General features: G+C 42.3%; 1 protein-coding gene across 2 annotated transcripts in view; it reads right to left on the bottom strand.

The window, feature by feature from the left end:
• Positions 1-25,511, bottom strand: part of CERK (ceramide kinase) — a 97,812-nt gene that overhangs the window by 61,697 nt on the left and 10,604 nt on the right. Inside the window, exon 2 of one of the 2 annotated variants that reach the window (XM_075857225.1) lies at positions 2,293-2,364. The exons of the other annotated variant lie outside the window; for it this stretch is intronic. Within the exon in view, the coding sequence (XP_075713340.1) occupies positions 2,293-2,364 (72 nt within the window). The remainder of the gene's footprint in view (positions 1-2,292; positions 2,365-25,511) is intronic. 2 annotated transcript variants of the gene reach the window in all.

The following is a 25,511-nucleotide window of genomic DNA, read 5'->3' as shown; positions in this document are numbered from 1 at the left end:
TAAATTCTCTTCATTTCCAAAGTTATAAAATATCAACTTTCAGAAAATGATACAATACCGCAAAGATGAGTGGTACTCACAGGGACCCAAAATAATAAATCTCAATGCATCACTTATATACAACAGTGCATACATAGCAGAAAATAAAAGAAAACAAATAAAATAAAACAGAGAAAAACATATACAACATTTGAAACATTGCTCACATACAGACTCTGAAGGTACAATACAATACATCACTACAAATATCAATACCTTAGCATATTAAGTACCATGATCCTACAAAAGGACCTCTAATAGGACCCTATAGAACCCAGACCAAAGGATAATCAACATCACCGATCTGACGCCTGCACATTTTTATGGTGTAGAATTGCTTATATGAAGGACCTGAGATGTGTAATATGAAACCCATGAATCCCATGTTATCTTCTCTAAATATAATTTATTCAAAAAATGAAGATAAAAAAAAACACTATATGTCAAGCACCCAGTATGTATTGATCCAACTCACCACAGGAGTCTAATGAAAACCTCCTTGTCAGGAAATTCAGTCATACCCAGGGGCTTCCCATAACCCCACACAGCGGCATATAGTGTGAAGCCGCAAGATCTCACGGCTGACTAAAAGATGCGCTGTCTAGCACATTTATATAGTGGTTATCCATACATTTGCTATATAGAAATGCTGTGGACGACACTCTTTTACTCAGAGCCACGAGAAATCTCGCTGGCCTTTACATTGTATGCCGCCTTGGGGGGTTATGGGAAAAAGCTGGGCATGACAGGATCTCATTACCAGGAAGTTTGGACCCCGACTCATTTATATAATAGACAAGCGACCAATAATATAGCACCTTTTTTTTTCTCTACAATTTTTGTGTGTTATATTTAGAGAAGTTTAATTACAAATTTTTTCTGGGAGGGAAGAACTATTTTCCAAATAAAATAAGAGTTGGTCCTCTTAAGGGGGCGTTCACACTGAGTTTTTTTTTTACGCGGAAACCGCGTCGGAAAACATGCCAAAAAACGTCCGAAAATGCCTCCCATTGATTTCTCACGGGAAAAAGAAGGGACTTGCCCTATCTTCGGGTGTTTACGCCGCTGACCCCCCCATTGACATCAGTGGGAGGCAGAGAAAGCGTATTTCAGAGCGTTTTTTTGACCCGCGTCGCTCAATAGCCGCGTGCGAAAAGGCAGAGCAAAATCTGCCTCAAAATTCCAAACAGAATTTTGAGGCAGATTTTCCGCCTGCAAAAAACTCAGTGTGAACCCAACTTTAAAAAGTTTGTCCCATCAGGACAACTCCTGACCATACGCCCTATGAAAACATCTTGATATTATAGAGGGGGACTGGAGCAGTCTGTTCATTATACGGACGGCCATTCATTTGTAATACTAAAAAAAAATTTTATCTGTAACGGCTGCTGCAGGGGAAATGGGCAAAGAGTAGCGGATGACAACTTCCCTCATCAAAATCAGCTATTTGCAGGTGGACTCGAAAGCCAGACGCACCACGAAAAGCGGATTGCCATGGCGGCTCTCATGTTAATGGGTTATCTGTTATTTAAACTAAGGGCTATGACATTTAGCATGCTTGTTATGGTAGTGCTTCTTAGGGTTTTAGTCTCTTCTTATAAAACACAACTTTAGGGGAAGATCTACTTGTAGAGTCTACATAATTATGGACAATAAGCCATTGAAAACAGTTGCCTATCAGAAATCTGTACTTATATAGTAGTTCTCCACGGACAGTTGTACAGGATATCAGTCTTGCTCAGCTGATGCAAAAACCTTTGTGCAGAGATCTACTCTAGGCTGGAACGACAGGGCATTGAATAGGCATTTTTTTAATTTTAATGGCATTTCCTGCTGTTAAAGGGGTTTTCCCATCAGGGACATTTATGACATATCCACAGGATATGTCAAATGTCAGAGATGCGGGTCACACCTCTGGGACCCGCACCTATCTCTAGAACGGGGCCCCCTAGCCCCCCATTTTACTGCTCTGTATTGCGGCTGAAGCGTGTGATTTCCGACCATGAATTACAGATGAAACTCGCTGAGCTACGCTGTTTCCGTAATTCATGGTTGGAAATCACACGCGTCAGCCACAACACAGAGCGGTAGAACGGGGCCCTATTCTAAAGATAGGTGCATGTCCCAGTGGTGGGACCCGCATCTGACATTTATGACCTATCCTGTGGATAGGTCATCAATGTCCCTAATAGTAAAGCCCCTTTATGCCCATTCTTTATATTCCTGGACAACCCTTTTAAGCAACTTTCTTACCTGTATACAAACGATAAGTTAAACTGCCTGTCAGGCCTTGTGCTCTGTGCAAGACTCGTGTGAAGCAAGCACCTATAAAAACAAAAAGAAAAATAAATAAATTGTCCATACATACATACATACATACATACATACATACATACCCAGATGTATTCACCAGACATATAGCCCGAGTGTCAGGTCTGCCATACAGTTGCATATGTTGCCCATTGACTTTCTTATTAAAAAAAATTAAAAAGTCCATGTATATTTTGTTCTTGCTGGAGCCCTTTCTTTTTAAAAGCTTAGGCATACAGACATGCATCGGCCAGACACCCCTGGCATACGTCAGGTACATAAAATTCTGGGTAGGTGGTCGCCGTACACACCAGGAGTATTTACAGCGTGTGTACTCCACAAGAATGTGGTTTGGACATAGTCTTAAAAATAACAATGCATAAGTAGACACCAACCACATCCGTTATATGCTTATAGTTTATTAAACCTGCAAGAGCAACTATACGAACAGTTGTGTGTACATACACCATATGGACAAATGTATTGGGACACACCCTGCAATCTGCCTTTTAAACATTTGCGAAAGAATGGATCGTTCTAAAGATCTCATTGAATTCGAACATGGTACTCTAATAGGATGTCACCGTTGTAACAAGTCCATTCAGGAAACAATCTGTGTGTGGTATTATTGCAAAGTGGAAGTGTTTAGGAACCACAGCAACTCAGCCACGAAGTTGTGAGCGTAGGGTTAATGTCATCACATATACAAGGTTAAGGCCATTTAAGGGTATGTTCACACGGCTTTTTTTCGGCCGTTTTTCTGGCCGTAAACAGCCGAAAAATCTGAAGCAGAATGCCTCCCAGCATCTGCCCATTGATTGCATTGGGAAAACAGCGTTAAGTTCCGACAGGCCGCTTTTTTACGCGGCCGTTTTTCAAAACGGCCATGTAAAAAAATGGCCGCGAAAAAGAAGTGCATGTCACCTCTTGAGACATTTTTGGAGCAGTTTTTCATTGACTATTGAAAAACAGCTCCAAAAACAGCCGTAAAAAACGCAGCGAAAATCAGGAGCTGTTTTTCTCTTGAAAACCGCTCTGTATTTTCAGACGTTTTTGGTTAAGCATGTGAACATACCCTTACACTGCCCAACTATCGAGACTTCATACCAACTTCATAGAGCGCTCGTTGCAGATAATTGCCCTGTGTAAATAGGGCAGCGATCAGCAGATGAACGAGCTGTTCATATAGTTTTAAAAATGAAAAAATATTATCGTTGTGCTACCGACATCTCCTTATGTAAGCAGGGAGACGTTCTGTCGACACGATATTAATGTATGGTGACGAGCGATCGGAGTAACGACCGCTCGTCCCGATCCATAGCTTCGTGTGACAGGAGCAAATGTGCGGCGATCAACGAGCTGTCCAGTTTATCGTGGTCGTTTACACGGCCCAGGACGGGCCATGCAAGAGGACCTTTACATCAGTTTAAAGAGGCTCTGTCACCAGATTTTGCAACCACTATCTGCTATTGCAGCAGATCGGCGCTGCAATGTAGATTACAGTAACGTTTTTATTTTTAAAAAACGAGCATTTTTGGCCAAGTTATGGCCATTTTCGTACTTATGCAAATGAGGCTTGCAAAAGTACAACTGGGCGTGTTGAAAAGTAAAAGTACAACTGGGCGTGTATTATGTGCGTACATCGGGGCGTGTTTACTACTTTTACTAGCTGGCCGTTCTGATGAGAAGTATCATCCACTTCTCTTCAGAACGCCCAGCTTCTGGCAGTGCAGACACAGCCGTGTTCTCGAGAGATCACGCTGTGTCATCACTCACTTCCTGCCCCAGGTCCTGCATCGTGTCGGCCACATCGGCACCAGAGGCTACAGTTGATTCTGCAGCAGCATCAGCGTTTGCAGGTAAGTAGCTACATCGACTTACCTGCAAACGCCGATGCTGCTGCAGAATCATCTGTAGCCTCTGGTGCCGATGTGGCCGACACGATGCAGGACCTGGGGCAGGAAGTGACGTCACAGCGTGACGATCTCTCGAGAACACGGCTGTGTCTGCACTGCCAGAAGCTGGGCGTTCTGAAGAGAAGTAGATGATACTTCTCGTCAGAAAGCCCAGCTAGTAAAAGTAGTAAACACGCCCCGATGTACGCACATAATACACGCCCCGATGTATATACACAATACACGCTCAGTTGTACTTTTACTTTTCAACACGCCCAGTTGTACTTTTGCACGCCTCATTTGCATAAATACAAAAATGGCCATAACTTGGCCAAAAATGCTCGTTTTTTAAAAATAAAAACGTTACTGTAATCTACATTGCAGCGCCTATCTGCTGCAATAGCAGATAGGGGTTGCAAAATCTGGTGACAGAGCCTCTTTAAGTAAACATGTTAGGCCAAAGTCCCTCCTTAAAACCGGTTTTGGGCTGGTTCTTGCTCATGCTCCAGACATGTAGGCATTCCCTTTCTATGGGGGACTTCAGCCTCTATATATCGAATGCGTATTGGATCATTCCCAATAGAAGATTACAATGTGTAGTTGCTTTGTCATAGGTTAATGTTTGAGCCCTGCTAGGTTAATGAGGAAGCATACAACGGGTATAAATCGCTCTCTCGCGAGGGCCCAGTAAGGGTATGTTCACACGGCCTATTTACGGACGTAAATCGGGCGTTTTTGCCCCGAATTACGCCCGAAAATAGCGCCTCAATAGCGCTGACAAACATCTGCCCATTGAAAGCAATGGGCAGACGTTTGTCTGTTCACACGAGGCGTATATTTACGCGCCGCTGTCAAATGACGGTGCGTAAATAGACGCCCGCGTAGAAGAAGTGACCTGTCACTTCTTTGGCCGTAATTGGAGCCGCTATTCATTGACTCCAATGAATAGCAGCGCCAATTACGGCCGTAATTGACGCGGCGTTCAAGCGCCTGCACATGCTGTTACGGCTGAAATTACGGGGATGTTTTCAGGCTGAAACATCCCCGTAATTTCAGCCGTTACGGACCCCCGCCGTGTGAACATACCCTAATGGTTTCTTAGCCAGTTTGTGAGATTGGGCAGATAAAGGGTAAGGGGGAGTAAGCATTTAATAAAAAAGCACCCAAAACAGCCTGTACCATTACAGCACATCTAGTGCCAGCCTCTGTCTCCACACACGATTCATTTCTCCTAAACAAATAAAAGGATTCAACCCGCATCACAATTGTCACTGCTTGTTTTCCAATTCGACTGTTCTAGATGTACCCTCTTTTTGGTCTGGTAGTTCACAATATAAAAATCTTTTAATACCCTGGTTTCAGATCCCATACTTATTTTTGTAATGCAACTTTTTCACAAAAATAATGGAGAAAATTTATATCAGGGAAATCGCTCCAAACAAACACTGAACCAATTCCTGCAACATTAAAGGGGTATTCCCATCTCGGCAATCCTATTTAATCCGATAGATAATGTAAATATATTTAATTTATCAAATACATTTCTTTTTCAAAAATATACTGTTATCTAGATGAAGATTCCTCTCCACCAAGGCTCCTCTTTGTTTGGCAGCCTTTGTCTATGGTTACAACCACGGCCACAATCTAACAGCGGTGGCCGAGCTTGCGCCGCTCTAAAAAAAATTTACATTGAGGATGGGCAGGTACCTGGGTGCGCGCATGCTAGAACAAGTGCAGCAGCTTCCTGCTAGGCCACCTCACTGCAACTCTATTTAAATCTATAAATTCTCTTAAAGGCCAAAACGAACAATTACCAATTTATTCACACCACTTTGAACATATACGAACATCTTAGCAGCTTTAGATCAGGCACATAAACATCTCCCCTCAGCCCGCTTTCTGGAGACTCATAGGTAATAAAATAGGTATATATCACACCTCTCACTGCTTTAACCCCTTCCCGCAAATGGGCGTTACTGTACGTCCTTTTTATCGGCTCGTTCCCGCAAATGGGCGTACAGTAACGTCCTGAGGATGAAGCAGGCACAGGACAGGAGCTGTGCGCGCTTCATCCTCAGCGGGTGTCGGCTGTAATATACAGCTGACATCCCGCTGCAACGGCGGCGATCACGGTTATGTCCGATCGCCGCCATTTAACCCCTCAAATGCCGCTGTCAATAGCGACAGCGGCATTTAAGTGATTGATACAGAGGGAGGGGGCTCCCTCTGTACCCCGTTGGCCCCCCGCGAAAAATCGCGGGTTTCTGATGGTTGCAATGGCAACCAGGAAGCCTAGCAATGGCTTCCTGGGTGCCAGGTACGGGAGCCTATTAGGTCCTGCCCGAGGCAGGACGTAATAGGCTCAACTGTCAGTTATAAAATGACAGTTATAATACACTGCACTGCACAAGTAGTGCAGTGTATTGTGCAGGGGATCAGAAGATCAGATCTTCCAGTCCCCTAGTATGTGTAAAATAAAAAGTAAAAAAAAGGTTAAAAAAAGTTTTAGATAAATAAATAAAAGTTTTATGTAATAAAAACAATAATCTTGTGTCCCTGATCAAGTCCTTTATAATTAGAAAAAAATGGAAAAAAAGACAAAAACTAGACATAATAGGTATCGCCGCGTTCGTATCGGCGTGACCTATAAAAATATAATATTATTTATCCCGCACGGTGAACACCGTAAAAAAAATACCATAAAAAACAATGGCAGAATTTCCTTTTTTGGTCACGTTGTTTCCAATAAAATGGAATAAAAAGTGATCAAAAAGTCGCATGTACCCAAACTTGGTACCAATAAAAACTACAGTGTGTCACGCAAAAAACAAGCCCTCACAAAGCTCCGTCGACATAAAAATAAAAAAGTTATGACTCTCAGGATATGGTGACACTAAAATATTTTATTTATAAAAAGGGTTTTTATTGTGTAAAAGTAGTAAAACATATAAAAACTATATAAATTTGGTATTGCCATAATCGTATCAAACCGCAGAATAAAGCAAACATGTTGTTTATGCAGCACAGAGAACGCCGTTAAAAATTTATTTTAAAAAAACAGCGAGAGAATTTCTGTTTTTTGGTCTCCAAAAAATTGAATAAAAACTGATCACATTATCACATTTACCCCAAAATGATATTAATAAAAACGACAGCTCATCACATGAAAATCAAGCACTCACAAAGCTCGTCAACGGAAAAATAAAAAGTTATGACTCTTGGAACGCAATAATGCAAAACGACGACCCAAACTAATTTATATGTGTAGCAGTTCTTCACCTAAAACCCCACGTCATCATTTGCAGCCCCCACTGGTAGACCCTGTAAATGCAGCGGAAACTATGACATTTTGGCGTCTGTGCTACATATGGGGCTAGTGAAGTAGTGAAGTCAAAGATTAGAGAATGCTGGAGTGCGGATATTTTGTACAATACCACGGACACCCTTTAGAAGTGCGACTCCGACACCCAAAAATCCGGCCTGTGCATGAAGGATTGGTTGAAAGCGTACGTCACTATCCATGGATTATTCATTGTATTATTCATTCTCCCCATTATTACATGACCTGTTGCACTCCACACAGCTTACCTATACCCTGATGTACTCCACATAGCTTACATATACCCTGATGTACTCTGCACAGCTTACATATACCCTGATGTACTCTGCACAGCTTACATATACCCTGATGCACTCCGCCCAGCTTACATATACCCTGATGCACTCCGCCCAGCTTACATATACCCTGATGCACTCCGCCCAGCTTACATATACCCTGATGCACTCCGCCCAGCTTACATATACCCTGATGTACTCCACATAGCTTACATATACCCTGATGTACTCCGCACAGTTTACATATACCCTGATGCACTCCGCCCAGCTTACATATACCCTGATGCACTCCGCCCAGCTTACATATACCCTGATGCACTCCGCCCAGCTTACATATACCCTGATGTACTCCACATAGCTTACATATACCCTGATGTACTCCGCACAGTTTACATATACCCTGATACACTCCGCCCAGCAAACATATACCCTGATGAACTCCGCCCAGCTTACATATACCCTGATGTACTCCGCCCAGTTTACATATACCCTGATGTACTCCGCCCAGCTTACCTATACCCTGATGTACTCCACATAGCTTACATATACCCTGATGTACTCTGCACAGCTTACATATACCCTGATGTACTCCGCCCAGCTTACATATACCCTGATGCACTCCGCCCAGCTTACATATGCCCCATATTATAAGCTGAAACACCAGTAAAATACTAAACAAAACTACTACCAAGCAAAATCTACGCTTCAAAAGCCAAATGGAGCTCCTTCTGGGCCTGGCAGTGTGCCCAAACAGCAGTTAATGAACACATATGGGGTATTACTGTACTCTGGAGAACCCCTTAACAATAATTTATGGGGTGTGTGTCTACGGTGGTACAAGCTGGGCACAACACATTGGGCACTGAAATAGCATATATGTGGAAAATGGCAATTTTAAATCTGCAACAACCACTGTGCACTAATTTCTACAAAACCTTTGGAGTTAAAATGCTCACTACACTTCTAGATGAATTCCTTGAGGGGTGTAGTTTCCCAAATGGGGACACTTTTCGGGGGTTTTCACTGTACTGGTACCTCAGCGCAATGCAACATGGAGTAAAAAAGAAATTTTGTAAAATCTCCACTCCAAAAACTAAATTGCGCTTTTTCCCTTTAGACTCTTGCTGTATGTCCAAATAGCAGTTTACAACCACATATGGGGTACTTCTCTATTCAGGAGAAATTTTGTCACACATTTTGGGGTGTCTTTTCTCCTGTATTGCTTGTGTAAATGAAAAATTATGTGCTAAATCTATAGGTTATTGGAAAAATAAATTATTTTCATTTTCACGGCCCAATTCTAATAAAATCTATAAAACACCTGAGGGCTCAAAATGCTCACTACACCTCTAATTTTATTCTTTGATAGGTATAGTCTCCAAAATGGGATCACACCTGGGGAATTTCTACTATACTGGTACTTCAGGGGCTCTGCAAATGCGACATGGCCCCCGGAAACCAATTCAGCAAAATCTGAGCTGCAAAATCCAAATGGTGCTCCGTCCCCTCTGAGCCCTGCCGTGGGTCCAAACAGCAGTTTATTACCACATATGGGGTATTGCCGTAATCAGGAGAAATTGCTTTACAAATGTTGAGGTGCTTTTTCTCCTTTATTCCTTATAAAAATTAGAAAATTCTATGTTTTTTTCAGAAAAAAAGTCTATTTTCATCTTCACAGACTAATTCTAATAAATTCAGCAAAAAACCTGTGGGGTCAAAATGCCAACTATACCACCAGAAAAATTCCTTGAGGGGCATAGTTTCCAAAATTGAGTCACTTTTGGAGGGTTTCCCCTGTTTAGGTCCCTCCAGGGCATTGCAAACACGACACGGCACCGAAAAATATTCCAGTAAAATCAGTGCTCCAAAATCCAAATGGCGCTCCTTCCCTTCTGAGCACTGCCGTGGGTCCAAGCAGCAGTTTATTACCACATGTGGGGTATTTCCGTAATCGGGAGAAGTAGCTTTACAAGTTTTGGGGTGCTTTTTCTCCTTTATTCCTTGCAAAAATTCGAAAATTCTAAGTTTTTCCACAATAAAAGTAGATTTTCATTTTCACAGACTAATTCGAATAAATTTAGCAGAAAATCTGTGGGGTCAAAATGCTAACTATACCCCTAGATAAATTCCCTGACGGGTGTAGTTTCAAAAATGGGGTCACTTTTGGGGGTTTCCACTGTTTTGGCACCACAAGACCTCTTCAAACCTGACATGGTGCCTAAAATATATTCTAAAAAATGGAGGCCCCAAAATCCTCTAGGTGCTCCTTTGCTTCTGAGGCCTGTGTTTCAGTCCATAAGCGCACTAGGGCCACATGCGGGACATTTCTAAAAACTGCAGAATCTGGGCAATAAATATTGAGTTGCATTTCTCAGGTAAAACCTTCTGTGTTACAGAAAAAAAAATTGTGTTTTTCACAAATAAGCAATAAATTTATCGACCAAATTTTTTCACTAACCTAAAGTACAATATGTCACGAGAAAACAATCTCATAATCGCTTGGATAGGTAAAAGCATTCCAGAGTTATTACCACATAAAGTGACACATGTCAGATTTGAAAAAATGGGTCTGGTCCTGAAGGCCAAAAATAGCTTGGTCTTGAAGGGGTTAAAGAGGCTCTGTCACCAGATTTTCAAACCCCTATCTCCTATTGCAGCAGATCGGCGCTGCAATGTAGATAACAGTAACGTTTTTCTTTTTAAAAAACGAGCATTTTTGGCCAAGTTATGAGCATTTTTATATTTATGCAAATGAGCCTTTCTTATGGACAACTGGGAGTGTATTGTGTGTGTACATCTGGGCGTTTTTACTTGTTTTACTAGCTGGGCGTTGTGAATAGAAGTGTACGATGCTGACGAATCAGCATCATCCACTTCTCTTCGTTACCACCCAGCTTCTGGCAGTTCACAGACACACAGCGTGTCCTCGCGAGATCACGCTGTGACGTCACTCACTTCCTCCCACAGGAACTTCATCACGTCGGATGAGCGAGGACACGCTGTGTGTCTGTGCACTGCCAGAAGCTGGGTGGTAACGAAGAGAAGTGGATGATGCTGATTCGTCAGCATCATACACTTCCATTCACAACGCCCAGTTAGTAAAACAAGTAAAAACGCCCAGATGTAACGAACACAATACACGCCCAGTTGGAAATAAGATTAAAAACGCCCAGTTGCCCATAAGAAAGGCTCATTTGCATAAATATAAAAATGCTCATAACTTGGCCAAAAATGCTCGTTTTTGAAAAAGAAAAACGTTACTGTTATCTACATTGCAGCGCCGATCAGCTGCAATAGGAGATAGGGGTTTGAAAATCTGGTGACAGAGCCACTTTAAATGCAGCGCCCCAGATGCTAACCTTTACCACGGACTGTGGTCCTGCCCTAACATCCAAATATTCTGGTCCAGGATACGAGTGTTCACCTTTAGGCACCTCACGAATTTTGTTCCTGACCCCGTGCTGTGGGCCGTCTTTGGACATATAGACCCTGATCGGAATAAATGTTCCCCTGGAGCACAAACTGCTTCATTATGTGGTAGCAGCGGGGGTGAAGGCCATTCTGCAGACCTGGTTTCACGAGCAGGCTCCACCTTTCTAATTGTTTCTTCATAAACTATCCTATTTATTAAAAATGGATTGGATGGAGGCTTCCCTTCACAAGGAATTCAAGGTTAAACTATTTTTTGATACCTTGGAAACTTATTTTATTACTCCCACACAATATACAACTGAAAATAAAACAATGTTTTGAATCTACGGTTTGGTTTCAAGAACAAGTGCTCCTGGGGAACATGCCTATATGAGGAGTTGTTGGGGATTTGGGTTTTTGGGATCCGGATGGGGGTCACGCCTCCGGTCGGTTTCATTGTTTTCTTCTCCCTTGGAATAGTATTAACTGATGGGTTGGAGTGGTTGGCTGGTCCACTGCCTCCTGGGATGACGTTTCATCCCATGTGACCACTGCAGCCTGTGATTGGCTGCAGTGGTCAAATGGGATGAAACGTCATCCCAGGAGGCTGGCCTGGACGAAGAAACACAGAGTTCTGGGTAAGTATAAGTTTTTTTTTTCTGAGTTACGATTCTTGCGGCGGAATCGGAGGTTTTCCGCCACAAAAATCTCAACATCTGCTATTTGTTGCAGAATTTATCTCCCTATTGAATTCAATGGGGGAATACCCGTAACAAATAAGAAGCGATAACGCAAATACAAATAGTCATGCTGCGGATTAAATAAATGCACCGCAGGTCAATTTAATGAGTGTTCTTTCCGCTTAACATTTACGCAGAGTGTGGATGAGATTTGTTCAACTAAATCGGTTGTGGAAAATTTGCAGTATATATGCTACGTTTAAACTTACCCTAAGGGTATGTTCACACACTTAGCAAAAAACTTCTGAAAATACGGAGCTGTTTTCAAAGGAAAACAGCTCCTGATTTTCAGACGTTTAAGCCACTCGCGTCTTTCGCGGCGCTTTTGGAGCTGTTTTTCTATAGAGTCACTGAAAAACGGCTCAAGAAGTGACATGCACTTCTTTTTTACAGGTGTCTTTTTACGTGCCGTTTTTAAAAAATGAGGTGTAAAAACATGCCACGTCGGAACAGAACGCCGTATTTCCCATTGAAATCAATGGACAGATGTTTGGAGGCGTTCTGCTTCTGATTTTTCAGGATGTTTACGGCCCAAAAAAATGGACGAAAACAGGTCGTGTGCACATACCCTAAAAAGGAAAGAAGTGCATAACAAAATAAGCAATCTTTAAATGATCAGAACAAGCTTTTTCTATGAGAAGACAAGTTTTCCAGAATTTCCATATTGAAGATTTTCAAGCATTACTATATGCCATTTCTTTTGCATTCTTACAGCCTTTTTCTATAGTAACCACATGGATTCATTTTGAAAGATATGTAGTAAACTTGGCCTAGTTCATATCACACGGCACACAGAAGCTGTCCCATGAGTTTCTGCACCATTACCAGCAAGATAATGACCAACAAATGTGTCAAATCTCACGACGTCTTCCGACTCTGATCATATTTCCCCTTCCACAGAGTTCACAAACATATTTTACTCTCCTTAGCAACTACGTCTTCCATCTGCAAGTCGCCCATGCCATAGAAAACGCATCATCACGGACAGTCCGATGTCATTCCTAAAAATACTCCGGTCATGTTTTTCACCAAATGCTTGTCATTTCTCATACAAACCTTGCTCACTGCCATTTATCTTGTTCATCTTTACTTCAGATCTGTCAACCTTCCAACAAATCTTGATGAACCCACTGCCAAACTATGATAACCCCTCTGTCAAAGCCAATAAATCTTCAGTGTCTGGGTTATTTCCTGTTGTGCAATTCGACAGCTTCAAAGAAACATGATATACTTGGCAATAAAAATGTGGTGACCAAGAAAATGTTATTCTCTGACAAATCCATTGATGAACATTTGACAGTTTGTGGGTCGCTCTTAGAACTTGTACTTTAGCGGTCGTGCTGGAGTAGCAAGCTTCACAACCTTGAAGCAGATGGCAAGACCTTACGTGGTTTTACCAGGAATTGTTGCCGTTTTAAGATGCGCCCGCACACCTTTTAAAGGTGATGCACGTTTTCAATGCTTCACTTGTACAACCTGCGCAGCAGACAGGGGCCGTTCTAGGTAAAACTGTGTGCGGTACACTACCACACCATGGCCACCGCTCATAGGGACACCTTCAAATTTTATTTTTTTTATTCATTTTAGTTTGTCAATTCTGCTAATATAAGTAGTGTTCAGTAAATGCAGCTTATTCCAGCTCACTTAAACCCAAAGCAAAGGGGCACAGGGAAAAAAACAAGAGGCATTTGAAAAGGTCACAACTCATTTTTATAGTGAAGCAGCTTTCCGAGTGAGGACGTCATTTTAAAATCGAAAGGACAAAGTCACCCAATAAGCTTGGAATGTGAAGAATAGAAATACCACGTAAACTAAAATGTGGACTCTCCCTTTCGGGAAATACTGGATGTGTCACCTAGAGCGCGGCACATTTATGCTGCACTGCTCCATTACTGCTCATTATTGGTCTCACTCTAATTACCGGGCTGTCATATTAATGTATGAAACACTAATTATGCTTCATTTTCTGGACTATTCATCTGCACGAGGGTATACTCATCTACACAGCAGCTTTGTTTCTTCCAGACATTTCAAGCGCAAGTCAAGGATAAAAGATCAAGTCATTTTGGCCATGATCATAATAAAGTGACAACCTGGTTACTAAAGAATTGCTTTTTCATTTAAAGAAAACCTGACATACTTATATAATAGACTGCAAAATCAGAGACAGGCATGGGGCTGTTTCTGGAAAAAAATCCTGGAGAACCCCTCTCATTTCAGCCTGGAAAGAAGACCACTTAAAGGGGGTTTATAACGTAGACATTTATGGCATATCCACATGATATGCCATAAATGTCTGATAGACGCGGGACCCTGCACCTATAGAATCGAGAACAGGGGCCACATGACCCCTGTTACGCCAGGTACGGCAGCCACTGGACTCAGATTCCAAGCGGGGACTAGTGGTGAGAGCTTGCGTGCAGCTCTCTCTATTGTGTTGTATGGGAGCTTGCTCGGCTGTTTTCCTAAGTCCCATTGAACAGAATGGAGAGAATGGCGTGCAAGCGCAAACCTTTCTCCAGTAGTCCCTGCCTGGAAATCGATAGCTTGTGGCACCAGGCTAAACACATATTATATACTTTTTTCGGTATTCCCTGTGTCACCCCTTTGCTTCTATTACAAATTCCATTTATTTTAGGAGACTTGATTTCAGCCATATTTTTAATGCTTTTAATGATTTCAGGATATTTTTAATGCTTTTTATAAAACACCACTAAAGTTCAGTCTTAGGACTTGAGCAAACAGCACAAATATGTGCATTGAGCCTTTATGAAGACACACTGAGTCCTTGTGGCTCCATACTATGGAGGCACACTCCGTGTGCCAATGTATGGTGCTTGGTACAGATACCGTAGTGAAATTATGTCCAATTGAGCATGCCACCTCTATATGCCTGCATATAAAAAAAAAAGAGGCAAATAGAGGTACAGTGTAGAAGACTATGGGTGTTGTACTTCGGCTCTGGCGTTTGTACAGAGTCAACATACAGTAATGTGGATGAGGCCATCAAAGTTGGTTGCATTTTCTGCTCACCAGCCAAGCAATCATGAACACATTAAGTGACATTGGGTCTGGGCTCTGTGGTAGTCAGCCTAATGTTCTAGCAACGCCACAGCCTCTTTGTTGACAAGTCATTAAGTCATTATTTGACTATATACCTTTTCCCCAATTATATGTTCTTCAGAGGTTAATATATGATGTATTAAATTTGGTAGTTATATATCCCTGAACTTGCAACGGTGCTCTACCATGCTTATCTGATGATTGTAGACATGGTGGTCTACATGCTGCCTTCTGTTACTTCAAGGATCTCATACAATGCATTCGGAAAGTCTTCAGACCCTTTAAGTTTTTTCACATATTGTTATGTTGAGGTCTTGTGATAAAATATATCAATTCACGTATTTTCCCCATCATTCTGCACTCAATACCTCATAATGACAAAGTGATTACAGAAGGTTAGTAATCTTTGCGAATTTATGGAAAATCAAAAACTGAAATATTGCATTAACAAATATTCAGACCCTTTACTAAGTAATTAGTTGAAGCATCTTTGGCAGTGATAATATCTTCCAGTCCTCTTGGGTATGATGCCACATGGTTTGCACACCTGGATTTGGGGATTTTCTGCCATTCATCTCTGCGGATTCTCTCAAGCTCTGTCAGGTTGGATGTGGACTGTAGGTGGACAGCCATTTTCAGGTCTCTACAGAGGTGTTTGATTGGGTTCAAGTCAGGGCTCTGGCTGGGTCACTCAAAGACATTCACAGAGTTGTCCCTAAGCCACTCCTGTGTGGTCTTGGCTGGGTGCTTTGGGTCATTGTCTTGTTGGAATGTGAACCGGCGCCCAGTCTGAGGTCCAGAGAACTCTGGATCAGGTTTTCATTAAGAATATCTTTGTACTTTGCTCCATTCATTTTTCCCTCAGCCCTGACCAGTCTTCCTGTCCCAGCCACTGAATAACACCCCCACAGCATGATGCTGCCACCACCATGCTTTACTGTAGAGATGGTATTGGGCAAGGGATGAGCAGTGTCGGATTTCCTCCAGAATGGAGGCCAAAAAGTTCAATCTTGGTTTCATCGGACCACAGTTTCTCAAAGTCAGAGTCCTTTGTGTGCTTTTTATGCAAACTCCAAGAAGGCTTTCATGTGGCTTTTACTGAGGAGAGGCTTCTTTCTGTCCACTCTGCCATAAAGCCGATTGGTGGAGTACTGCAGTGATGGTGGACCTTCTGGACGTTTCATCTGCACACATGCTCTTTGGAGCTCAGACAGAGTGATCATTGTGTTCTTGGTCACCTCTCTTACCAAGGTCTTTCTCCCCCCAATTACTTAGTTTGGTGGGGTGGCCAATTCTAGGAATAGTCCTGGTTGTTCCCAACCCCATCCATTAAAGAACTATGGAGGTCACTATGCTCTTGGGAACTTTCAGTGCAGCAGAATTCGTTTTGTACCCTTCTCGAGATCTGTGCCTTCACATAATCCGGTCTCTGAGCTCTACAGGCAGTTCTTTCCTCCTCATGGCTTGGTTTTTGCTCTGATATGCATTGTCAGCTGTGAGACCATATATAAACAAGGTTCGTCTTTCCAAATCATGTCCAATCAAATGAATTTACCACATGTGGACTCCAATCAAGGTGTAGAAACATTTCACAGATGATCTAGAGAAATGGGAGGCCCAGAGCTAAATTTCAAGAGTCATAGCAAAGGGTCTGTTTACTTATGTTCATGCAAATTTTAGCTTATCATTTTTAATACATTTGCAAAAAATTCTAAAATTCTCTTTTCACTTTGTCATTATGGAATATTGAGCGCAGAATGATGGGGAAAACATTTTTTTATTTTTTTTATTTTAGCACAAGGCCTCAACATAACAAAATGAGAAGAAAAGTGAAAGGGTCTGAAGACTTTCCAAATGCACTGTATTTAGACTCATCAGTCCATACAGCTCCCTATATCGGATGACCAGTTTCAGTGATCTAGTGCAAATGTTCTTATTTGTCTATTTTCTTTTCTCAGTAACGGCTTCTTTACAATTACACAAACTTTCAGACCCATAGTACGGAATTGCCTTCTCATAGTTAAGCAAAAGACAAAAACACTTGTGGATTAATAGAGTAGTTTAATTTTCTCCCATGTCTAAAAGATGGGAGAAAATGTAAATAAAAATCAAATGAGGTTGATCATCATCTCATGTCACAGACATCCATAAGAGGATAGTTTTGGTAAATCTGTAACCTCAAGCTACCATTTATTTCTGTTAGGTCGCTTTCACATAGCATCGCTCCATTCAAAGTCTACAGAGACAGCCAAGAACATATCTTTAAAGGGGTTATCCGGGGACCAAATATTTGCTTTGCATTCATATTTTTATGTAAAAAGAAGTCACTTACTAATGAATTTTAATTAAAAATTCGGTACTAAATGGTGCCATTCAAACCCGGTGTACTGTTCCCGTGAGTCCTGGAGCTTTTCTAATATTGAGGACGCGCCGACACGGCCACACGTGACTGAGGGCTTGCTTCCCGTGCTTTTCGTGACGGCGTATTATCAATGTCATGACCCTAAGGGGCTGTCACACTGCCTAATGCTGGAGTCCCCAGGCAGAGCATCAGCTTATGCTCTGCTCGGGGACTCCACTACTGCTGCCGACGTCACTGTCCATATATGGACAGCAACTTAAGGCGTCATACACTTCTCTTCATTCATGTCCAGCTTTACTCACAGCACAGCGTGATCTCACGAGATCACGCTGTGCTGTCACTTACTCCCACAGTAACTTTACCGGAGCGTCGAAAAAATGACCAGACATCGCCTCCTGAATGGACATGAATTAAAATCTCTCTCTCTCCAAGCTTTCCAAGGGGCCGTCTCTCCATGATTTGATGCAAGAGCTGAGCCAATCTGAAAACTCCCCTCTCACAGCATGTCGTCTCATAGCTACACAGAGTGATGCTGCAGTTTTAATCCCCCTATTAGCTGTCCAATATTTACTGTAATACCGAAGACGTCTTTTTTAGCGAGTGAGGGGCCTACAGGCAGTAAACAGGCAACTACAGGTTCCTGGAAGTTGCCACCTTTGCCTAATAACAAATATTAAAGTTTAATGTTATCATATGTGCTATTGACCTATGCCAATACATATACATTAATATCACAGGGAAATACGGTTTACGCTTATGTAGCAGTTTTTACTATTATGAAATGGTGTATTTTGAAATACTTGCAGTACACAGTCTTTAGGGTTCATAGCCTTATCACTGAAAATTCACCATAACTGTACTAAACTTCGCAAACCTGACATATTTACAGCATTTTTCTTCTTTATACATAATAATACACCCAGTGGGTAATAAAACTACAACTGTACGGTAATATTTGACAGTAAAAGCGGAAGTTTTAATTGCTATGCAACGTAAGATTTATCACTGTCTCTGCTGTAAATTATTCATTAATCATTACCATAATGTATGAATACTGCATAACAATACAGTCCTCCAGAGACAGATATAGTTAATGAGTCAGTTCCTCCCCCTCCAATCTATTCTAAAAATGAAGGTAAAAAATGGACACACAGAAATAACCTAGACATTGTTATTAGATAATATGGAGATCACCTTCTAACCCAGTTACATTACACTAACCCTAAATAGTAATTCAACCGTTGGAGCGATCATTCACAAGTTATTAACAATTAATAGAACGTATTAAGGGAACTGCTCTCAAAAGACAAATCCAAGATACACAATGGTGGGGGGGGGGGGGTCACATTCTGCAACGTTTCCCATGAGCAGACAATAGGATTCAGTTTACAGCAGTCTGCGGTATGCAAACAGGATGCATTCTGCAGAATACATTGAAAACTGCCTGCATTGCACATATACACATTACTCAGTTTACGGTTTGTCCTATAAAAGGCTAAGGCGGTTGTAGGAGTTTACAAAATAGGGTCTGCTTTTTTCCAGAAATCTCAACACCATTGTACATTTGCTTTGTCTGATATTGAAGTTTATCCTCCTTCACTTAAAGAGGCTCTGTCACCACATTATAAGTGCCCTATATTGTACATGATGTGATCGGCGCTGTAATGTAGATTACAGCAGTGTTTTTTATTTAGAAAAACAATCATTTTGACAGAGTTATGACCTATTTTAGCTTTATGCTAATGAGTTTCTTAATGGACAACTGGGCACGTTTTACTTTTTGACCAAGTGGGCGTTGTACAGGAGTGTATGACGCTGACCAATCAGTGACCAATCAGCGTCATACACTTCTCTCCATTCATTTACACAGCACAGAGTGATATAGCTTTATCGCTATGTGCAGCCACATAAACACACTAGAACGTTACTGTTGTGTCCTGACAGTGAATATACATTACCTCCAGCCAGGACGTGATGTCTATTCAGAATCCTGATACTTCTGTAGCGTCTGTGTGATATTTACAGCAAGGCAAAAGTAATGTCGCGAGATTACGACGTAACCTGTCACTTCAAACGAGATTACGCTTGTCTTGTTGTAAATATCACAGAGACTATACAGAAGTGACAGGATTCTGAATACAAATCACGTCCTGGCTGGAGGTAATGTATATTCATTGTCAGGACACTGCAGTAACGTTATAGTGTGTTTATGTGGCTGCTATATCGATATGTGCTGTGTAAATGAATGGAGAGAAGTGTATGACGCTGATTGGTCACTGATTGGTCAGCGTCATACATTCCTCTGTACAACGCCCACTTGCCCAAAATGTAAAATACGCCCATTTGTTCATTAAGAAACTCATTAGCATAAAGCTAATATGGGTCATAACTAAGTCAAAACTTATAGTTTTTCTAAATATAAAACACTGCTGTAATCTACATTACAGCGCCGCCGATAGTGCACTTCTAATGTGGTGACAGAGCCTCTTTAAACCACACACCCTTTAAGCCCTGTCCCCTTGTCGAGCGTGCCAAAAAGTGACTAAAACTGCTAATAAACGTGGGGCATGGCACGTACGCCAGAACTCAGTCTTAATTTCAGTAAGAATTCTGACACATTTTGAATAGTAATGTACCCCAGTATATTTTACTACCTGCGCTACAGTTTCCGTCAAAACCGCGGATACCCCGACGGAACCCACTAAACTCAACAACTTCCACCAGCCATCGGTGGGGTCCGTGCTGCACCAGAAGCGGTGTTTCCAGTTATTCCCTTGTTCCGCTCCTCTGACGGGGCAGAAAAACTAAATGGCTAGCGCAGGTGTGAACCGGTCAATATTTTGAAGCCAAAATCAGGAGTGGATGCAATAAAGAGAAGAAGTAAAAATCTCTAATATATTTCCCCTGTGTTTAGGATCCAGTCCTGGTTTTTGCTTGAAAATACAGATTTTTTTAAATTGATCAAATCTGTTGTGTGAATTAGCCCTTCTTCACACACTTTTTTTTTCAGCTTTTTAAAATGCCTATAAAAAAAATGTCAATTTTTTCACGTGTTTAAGCAGTTTTTTATTCTGTATCATTTTGGAAAAGCATTTTTTATGGAGTTTTTGACGTTCCATAGAGAAGCCTAATAAAAAAAAGCAAAAGAAACACGACAAATGTATGCAGGTTTTCTCATCATTTACTATCTACTATAAAGTCGCAGTGTTTTTTGGGCAAAAAAACAGTGAAATACCTCACTGAAAATCCACTCTGCAAGAAGCCATTTCCGCCTGGGGAGTTAGGCCGGGATTCCCACTGGTAAGATATGCTGTGTAAAAACTAGGCAGCGTATCCGACCTGGAACTTGCAGCACCTTCCTTCCGAAAAATCGCACCACATTGTGGTGAGGCATTTCAGATGGAAATTCTGCTGCGTAATAAAGTGCTCATACTTAGCCCCTCCTTTGACGTCCGCTCCGGCCTCCTACGATGACGTTGCAGGCCATGTGATGCTGCAGCCTGTGATTGGATGCAGCGGTCACATGGGATGCAAAGTGACACTAGGAGCCCGGACCGCAGGAAGGAGGGGGGCGTTCTGGGTAAGTATGATTTTTTTTTTACGGATTTGCGATCTTTGCGGAGTAAATCGCTGTGATAACGCTGCAAAAGTTGCAACACTTGGCTTTCTGTTCCGGATTTTGCATCCCCATTGAATTCAATGGGGATGCAAGACCCACAACAGGAAATCAACAACAACGCAGCATAAATTGACATTTGACATACAAATTTATGCTGCGGATTTAAATTCCACACCGCAGGTCAACTTAATACCGTTTAAGCCGCGGTTTTTTTCCGCAGCGTGGGCATGAGATATATTAAATCTCATCCACTTTGCTACTGTAAAAACTGCGGCATTTCCGCACACAATTAAGTTGCAGAAATTCCGCAGCGTTTACGCTGCGTAGGAACCCGGCCTTACTGCAGTATTCTTCATTGATATAAGGCCTCATGCACACGACCGTAGCCCGACCGTAGCCGTGTGCACGGCCGTGATTTTCGGGTCGGCCGGCTGCGGACTGTCAGCGGACTGTCAGCCGCAAGTCGCCCGCACATGCACATGGCCGCGGCCATTGTTTTCAATGAGCCCGGACCGCAACTCCGGACCGTAATAAGACATGGCCGTACTTTCAGCGGTCCGGGCTCCCGGGCCGTGCACGGACCGCAAAAACTACGGTCGTGTGCACGGCCCCATAGAAAAGAATGGGGCCGCAATTCTCCCGTGGATTTTCGGGGGAATTGCGGACGCAAAAACACGGTCGTGTGCATGAGGCCTAACAGTCAGACGTGCTCGACAAAAAAAATCCACCCCCATGATCACTACTTTATCTCTAGTTCCAGAAACTACTGACCTTTGACTTTTTCTCGTACAGCGAGCGGCTTTAGATAAAACTGCTGTGTGTTTGCAGGTACAGTTGGACTAGAAAAATCTAAATAATTCATCGGCATAAGCCTGGTTAGCTAGATTAACCGTATTACAAGGGATGCATTGTTCTCCACGTGTTTATTTGATTTAACACGCGCACGTTATTGTTATTTTACAAAACAGCCCCTATAAATGGATATGACAGGGTTAAAGCACCGGAGTTGCCAGTATGAACAGACAAAGCCGGTGTACCCATCAGCAGCTCATAGCCGGGGCTGGATGTGCCGCGTTTCACCAGATGGCGTTCTTATCACTTTACAGAATTATCCGGAGTAGCGCTCCCATTCTTGATCCCAGCAGATAGACAGACTTTCACAAGAAACTAATGCAAACAAACAACTATGGGAATGCTAATTTATAGACATTTGGCCACCCTAGGAGGGCCGAGCGCAGCTCATGCAAACATCGCTTCTACACTTCCCAGGCATCTCCAGGGACCACAGTTGCTATGGGAACAAGCAAACCTGATGGGAACAATTTAAAAAATAAACATGCCTTAAATACGAGCGGGGACCAGTTTGTATGGACTGCTGAACGGAACAATCTCTGAACATCTACAGATTTGATTCTTCATGAAGTCATAATGGCCAAGTCCCATCCCACTGCACTAAACACCTCCGATACGCCGCGCGCACACCCCTGGAAAATGTTACCTTACAGACACAGAAATCTACATTTTGCTGTATTTTTACAGATATAATAAAACCGGAATGAAATTCTAATGTGTTTATCATTAACGGAACTACGGGATATTTATTTCTATGGACCGCCTCGACGCTTTATGCTCATCTGACACTAGGGACATTTTACTTGCATTTTTCTAGACAGTTGATTTAACAGAATACTTGTAAGGAAATGGTACATCCGGCCTGTATCAATCAGCCTGATCAATATGGGTTCAAGCAAAGGTCAGAGTTTACAGATAAAGAAATCATCCTGCTATATATTCACAACTGTGGGGAACATTGACCTCAAAGGAAAGGCAGGAGGACATATACATCATTGAGGACAACATTATACTGCAAAGTCCTGGGACCTCTTTGCCGATGCTGCTGACCGAGCTACTGTACGTTAAGGTCAACCTCCAAATAGCATTTTGTAAGCAGTGTCAGTGATCAGAAAAAAACGGAGATCAAGGATAAAATGGCTTATTACCATTCTAGATCAAGTACGGACTTATGGGGGTGACAGAGAGCCAAATGCTCTGAAAATTGGGTGACCGAGTCTATCATGCGTCCTTTTAGGTAAAGTCCTCATCATAAATAAAACCCAAGCTTAGACTAGTTTCCCACGAGGATAGAAGTTCCTCAACACGCCTGTCATCACGGGTCATATAGCACTCGTATGTCATCAGTGTTGTATCCTGGATGGGATGTCTTCTAGGGAAGCCACGAAACACACAGAACAGCCCCTGTGAAAAACAGATGCGATACTGAGGACAGAGCTGAATCTAGATTTTCAACACTCTTTAGAGACTAGAATTATTAGCTACCATTATTATTGTTTACCCCTTAACAACCAGGCCTTTTTGGGCCTTAAAGGCTATGTAAACCTTTGAAGATTTATTTATTTTTAGTTTTTTTTTACTATTACAATGTATTTTTATTATTAACCCCTTCCCTCTTTGGCCACTTTTTACCTTCCTGACAGAGCCTCATTTTTCAAATCGGACATGTTTCACTTTGTGGTAATAACTTCAGAATGTTTTTACCTATCCAAGCGATTCTGAGACTGTTTTCTCGTGACACATTGGACTTTATGTTACTGGCAAAATTTGCATTTTTCTCTATTTAAAGAGGCTCTGTCACCACATTATAAGTGCCCTATCTCCTACATAAGGAGATGGGCGCTATAATGTAGGTGACAGTAATGCTTTTTATTTAAAAAAAAACGATCTATTTTTACCACTTTATTAGCGATTTTAGATTTATGCTAATGAGTTGCTTAATGCCCAAGTGGGCGTATTTTTACTTTAGACCAAGTGGGCGTTGTACAGGGGAGTGTATGACGCTGACCAATCAGCGTCATACACTTCTCTCCATTCATTTACTCAGCGCATAGGGATCCTGCTAGATCCTTATGTGCTGTCTGAGTGTATGTTCACACGTAGTCAACAAAAACGTCTGAAAATCCAGAGCTGTTTTCAAGGGAAAACAGACCCTGCTTTTCAGACGTTTTTTTACCAACTCGCATTTTTTGCGGCGTTTTCACGCCGTTTTCACGCCGTTTTCGCGGCGCTTTTTACGTCCGTTTTTGGAGCTGTTTTCATTGAAGTCTATGAGAAAACAGCTCCAAAAACGTCCAAAGAAGTGTCCTGCACTTCTTTTGACGAGGCTGTATTTTTACGCGTCGTCGTTTGACAGCTGTCAAACGATGACGCGTAAATAACAGGTCGTCTGCACAGTATGTCGGCAAACCCATTCAAATGAATGGGCAGATGTTTGCCGACGTATTTGAGACGTATTTCCAGACGTAAAACGAGGCAAAATACGCCTCGTATACGTCTGAAATTTGGCCGTGTGAACATACCCTTATACTAACACATTAACTATACTGAAGTGTTTAGACAGTGAATAGACATTCCACGGAGTGCTGCCGATCTGCTAGCAACCTCTAAGATGCAGAGATCGCTGCATCTAAGGAGTTAATGGCAGGAATCGGAGCTAGCTTCGGTACCAGCTGTTACAGGTGGATGTCAGCTGTAACATACAGCGGACATCCACCGCTGGTAACGCTGGCTCAGCTCCTGAGCCGGTTTCATCTTTCCGTCGGGTTCGGAAGCCTTTCAGGCTCTGCCTCCGGGCGGGGCCTGGAAGGTTTTCTGTGCTAGGCAGACCGGGAGGCCAGTATTAGGCCCCTGGTTGCCATCGCAGCCACCGGAATGCCAGCAATTTCATTGCTGGGGTTCCGATGAGCTGCAAACAACTTAAACGCAGCGATCGCTTTTGATCCCTGCATTTAAGGGGTTAATGGCGGGGATCGAAGCTAATTTCGGTACCCGCCATTACAGCTGGATGTCAGCTGTAATACACTGCTGTCATCCGGCGATGATGGCACCGACTCAGCTTCTGAACCGGTGTTCACCATTTGTCGTATGGATAAGGGAAAGTGCGGGAAAAAGTGATAAAAAAAAAAAAAAAAAAAAAAAAAAAAAAAAAAAAAAAATCGCATGTACCCCAAAATGGTACCAATGAAAACTAAAGATTGTCCCGCAACAAATCCGGTGGTGAAAAAATAAAAAAGTTCTGGCTCTCAGAATATGGCGATGCAAAATGTGCAGAGTGTCCAAAAGTGGATAAGATCGGGCGCCATTTATCAGTGCGACACCGGGCACATATCTATGAAATATTATTTATTTACCCCATTATTATACCCTCTTATTATGCCCTGATGTTCTCCGCACAGATTACACATGCCCCCCACATTATAAACTGAAATACCAGCGAAACCCAAAACAGAAACCTACCAAGCAAAATCTGCGCTCCAAAAGCAAAATGGCGCTCCTTCCCTTCTGAGGTCTGCAGCGTGCCCAAGCAGCAGTTTGCGCCCACACATATGGCGTCGCCATACCCGAGAGAACCCGCTTAACGTTTTATGAGGTATTTGTCTTCT

This window comes from Rhinoderma darwinii, chromosome 3 (genome assembly GCF_050947455.1).
Source record: "Rhinoderma darwinii isolate aRhiDar2 chromosome 3, aRhiDar2.hap1, whole genome shotgun sequence".
Lineage (NCBI taxonomy): Eukaryota > Metazoa > Chordata > Amphibia > Anura > Rhinodermatidae > Rhinoderma > Rhinoderma darwinii.
Note: the sequence above shows the minus strand (reverse complement) of the source record. Positions and strands in the feature narration are given on the sequence as shown.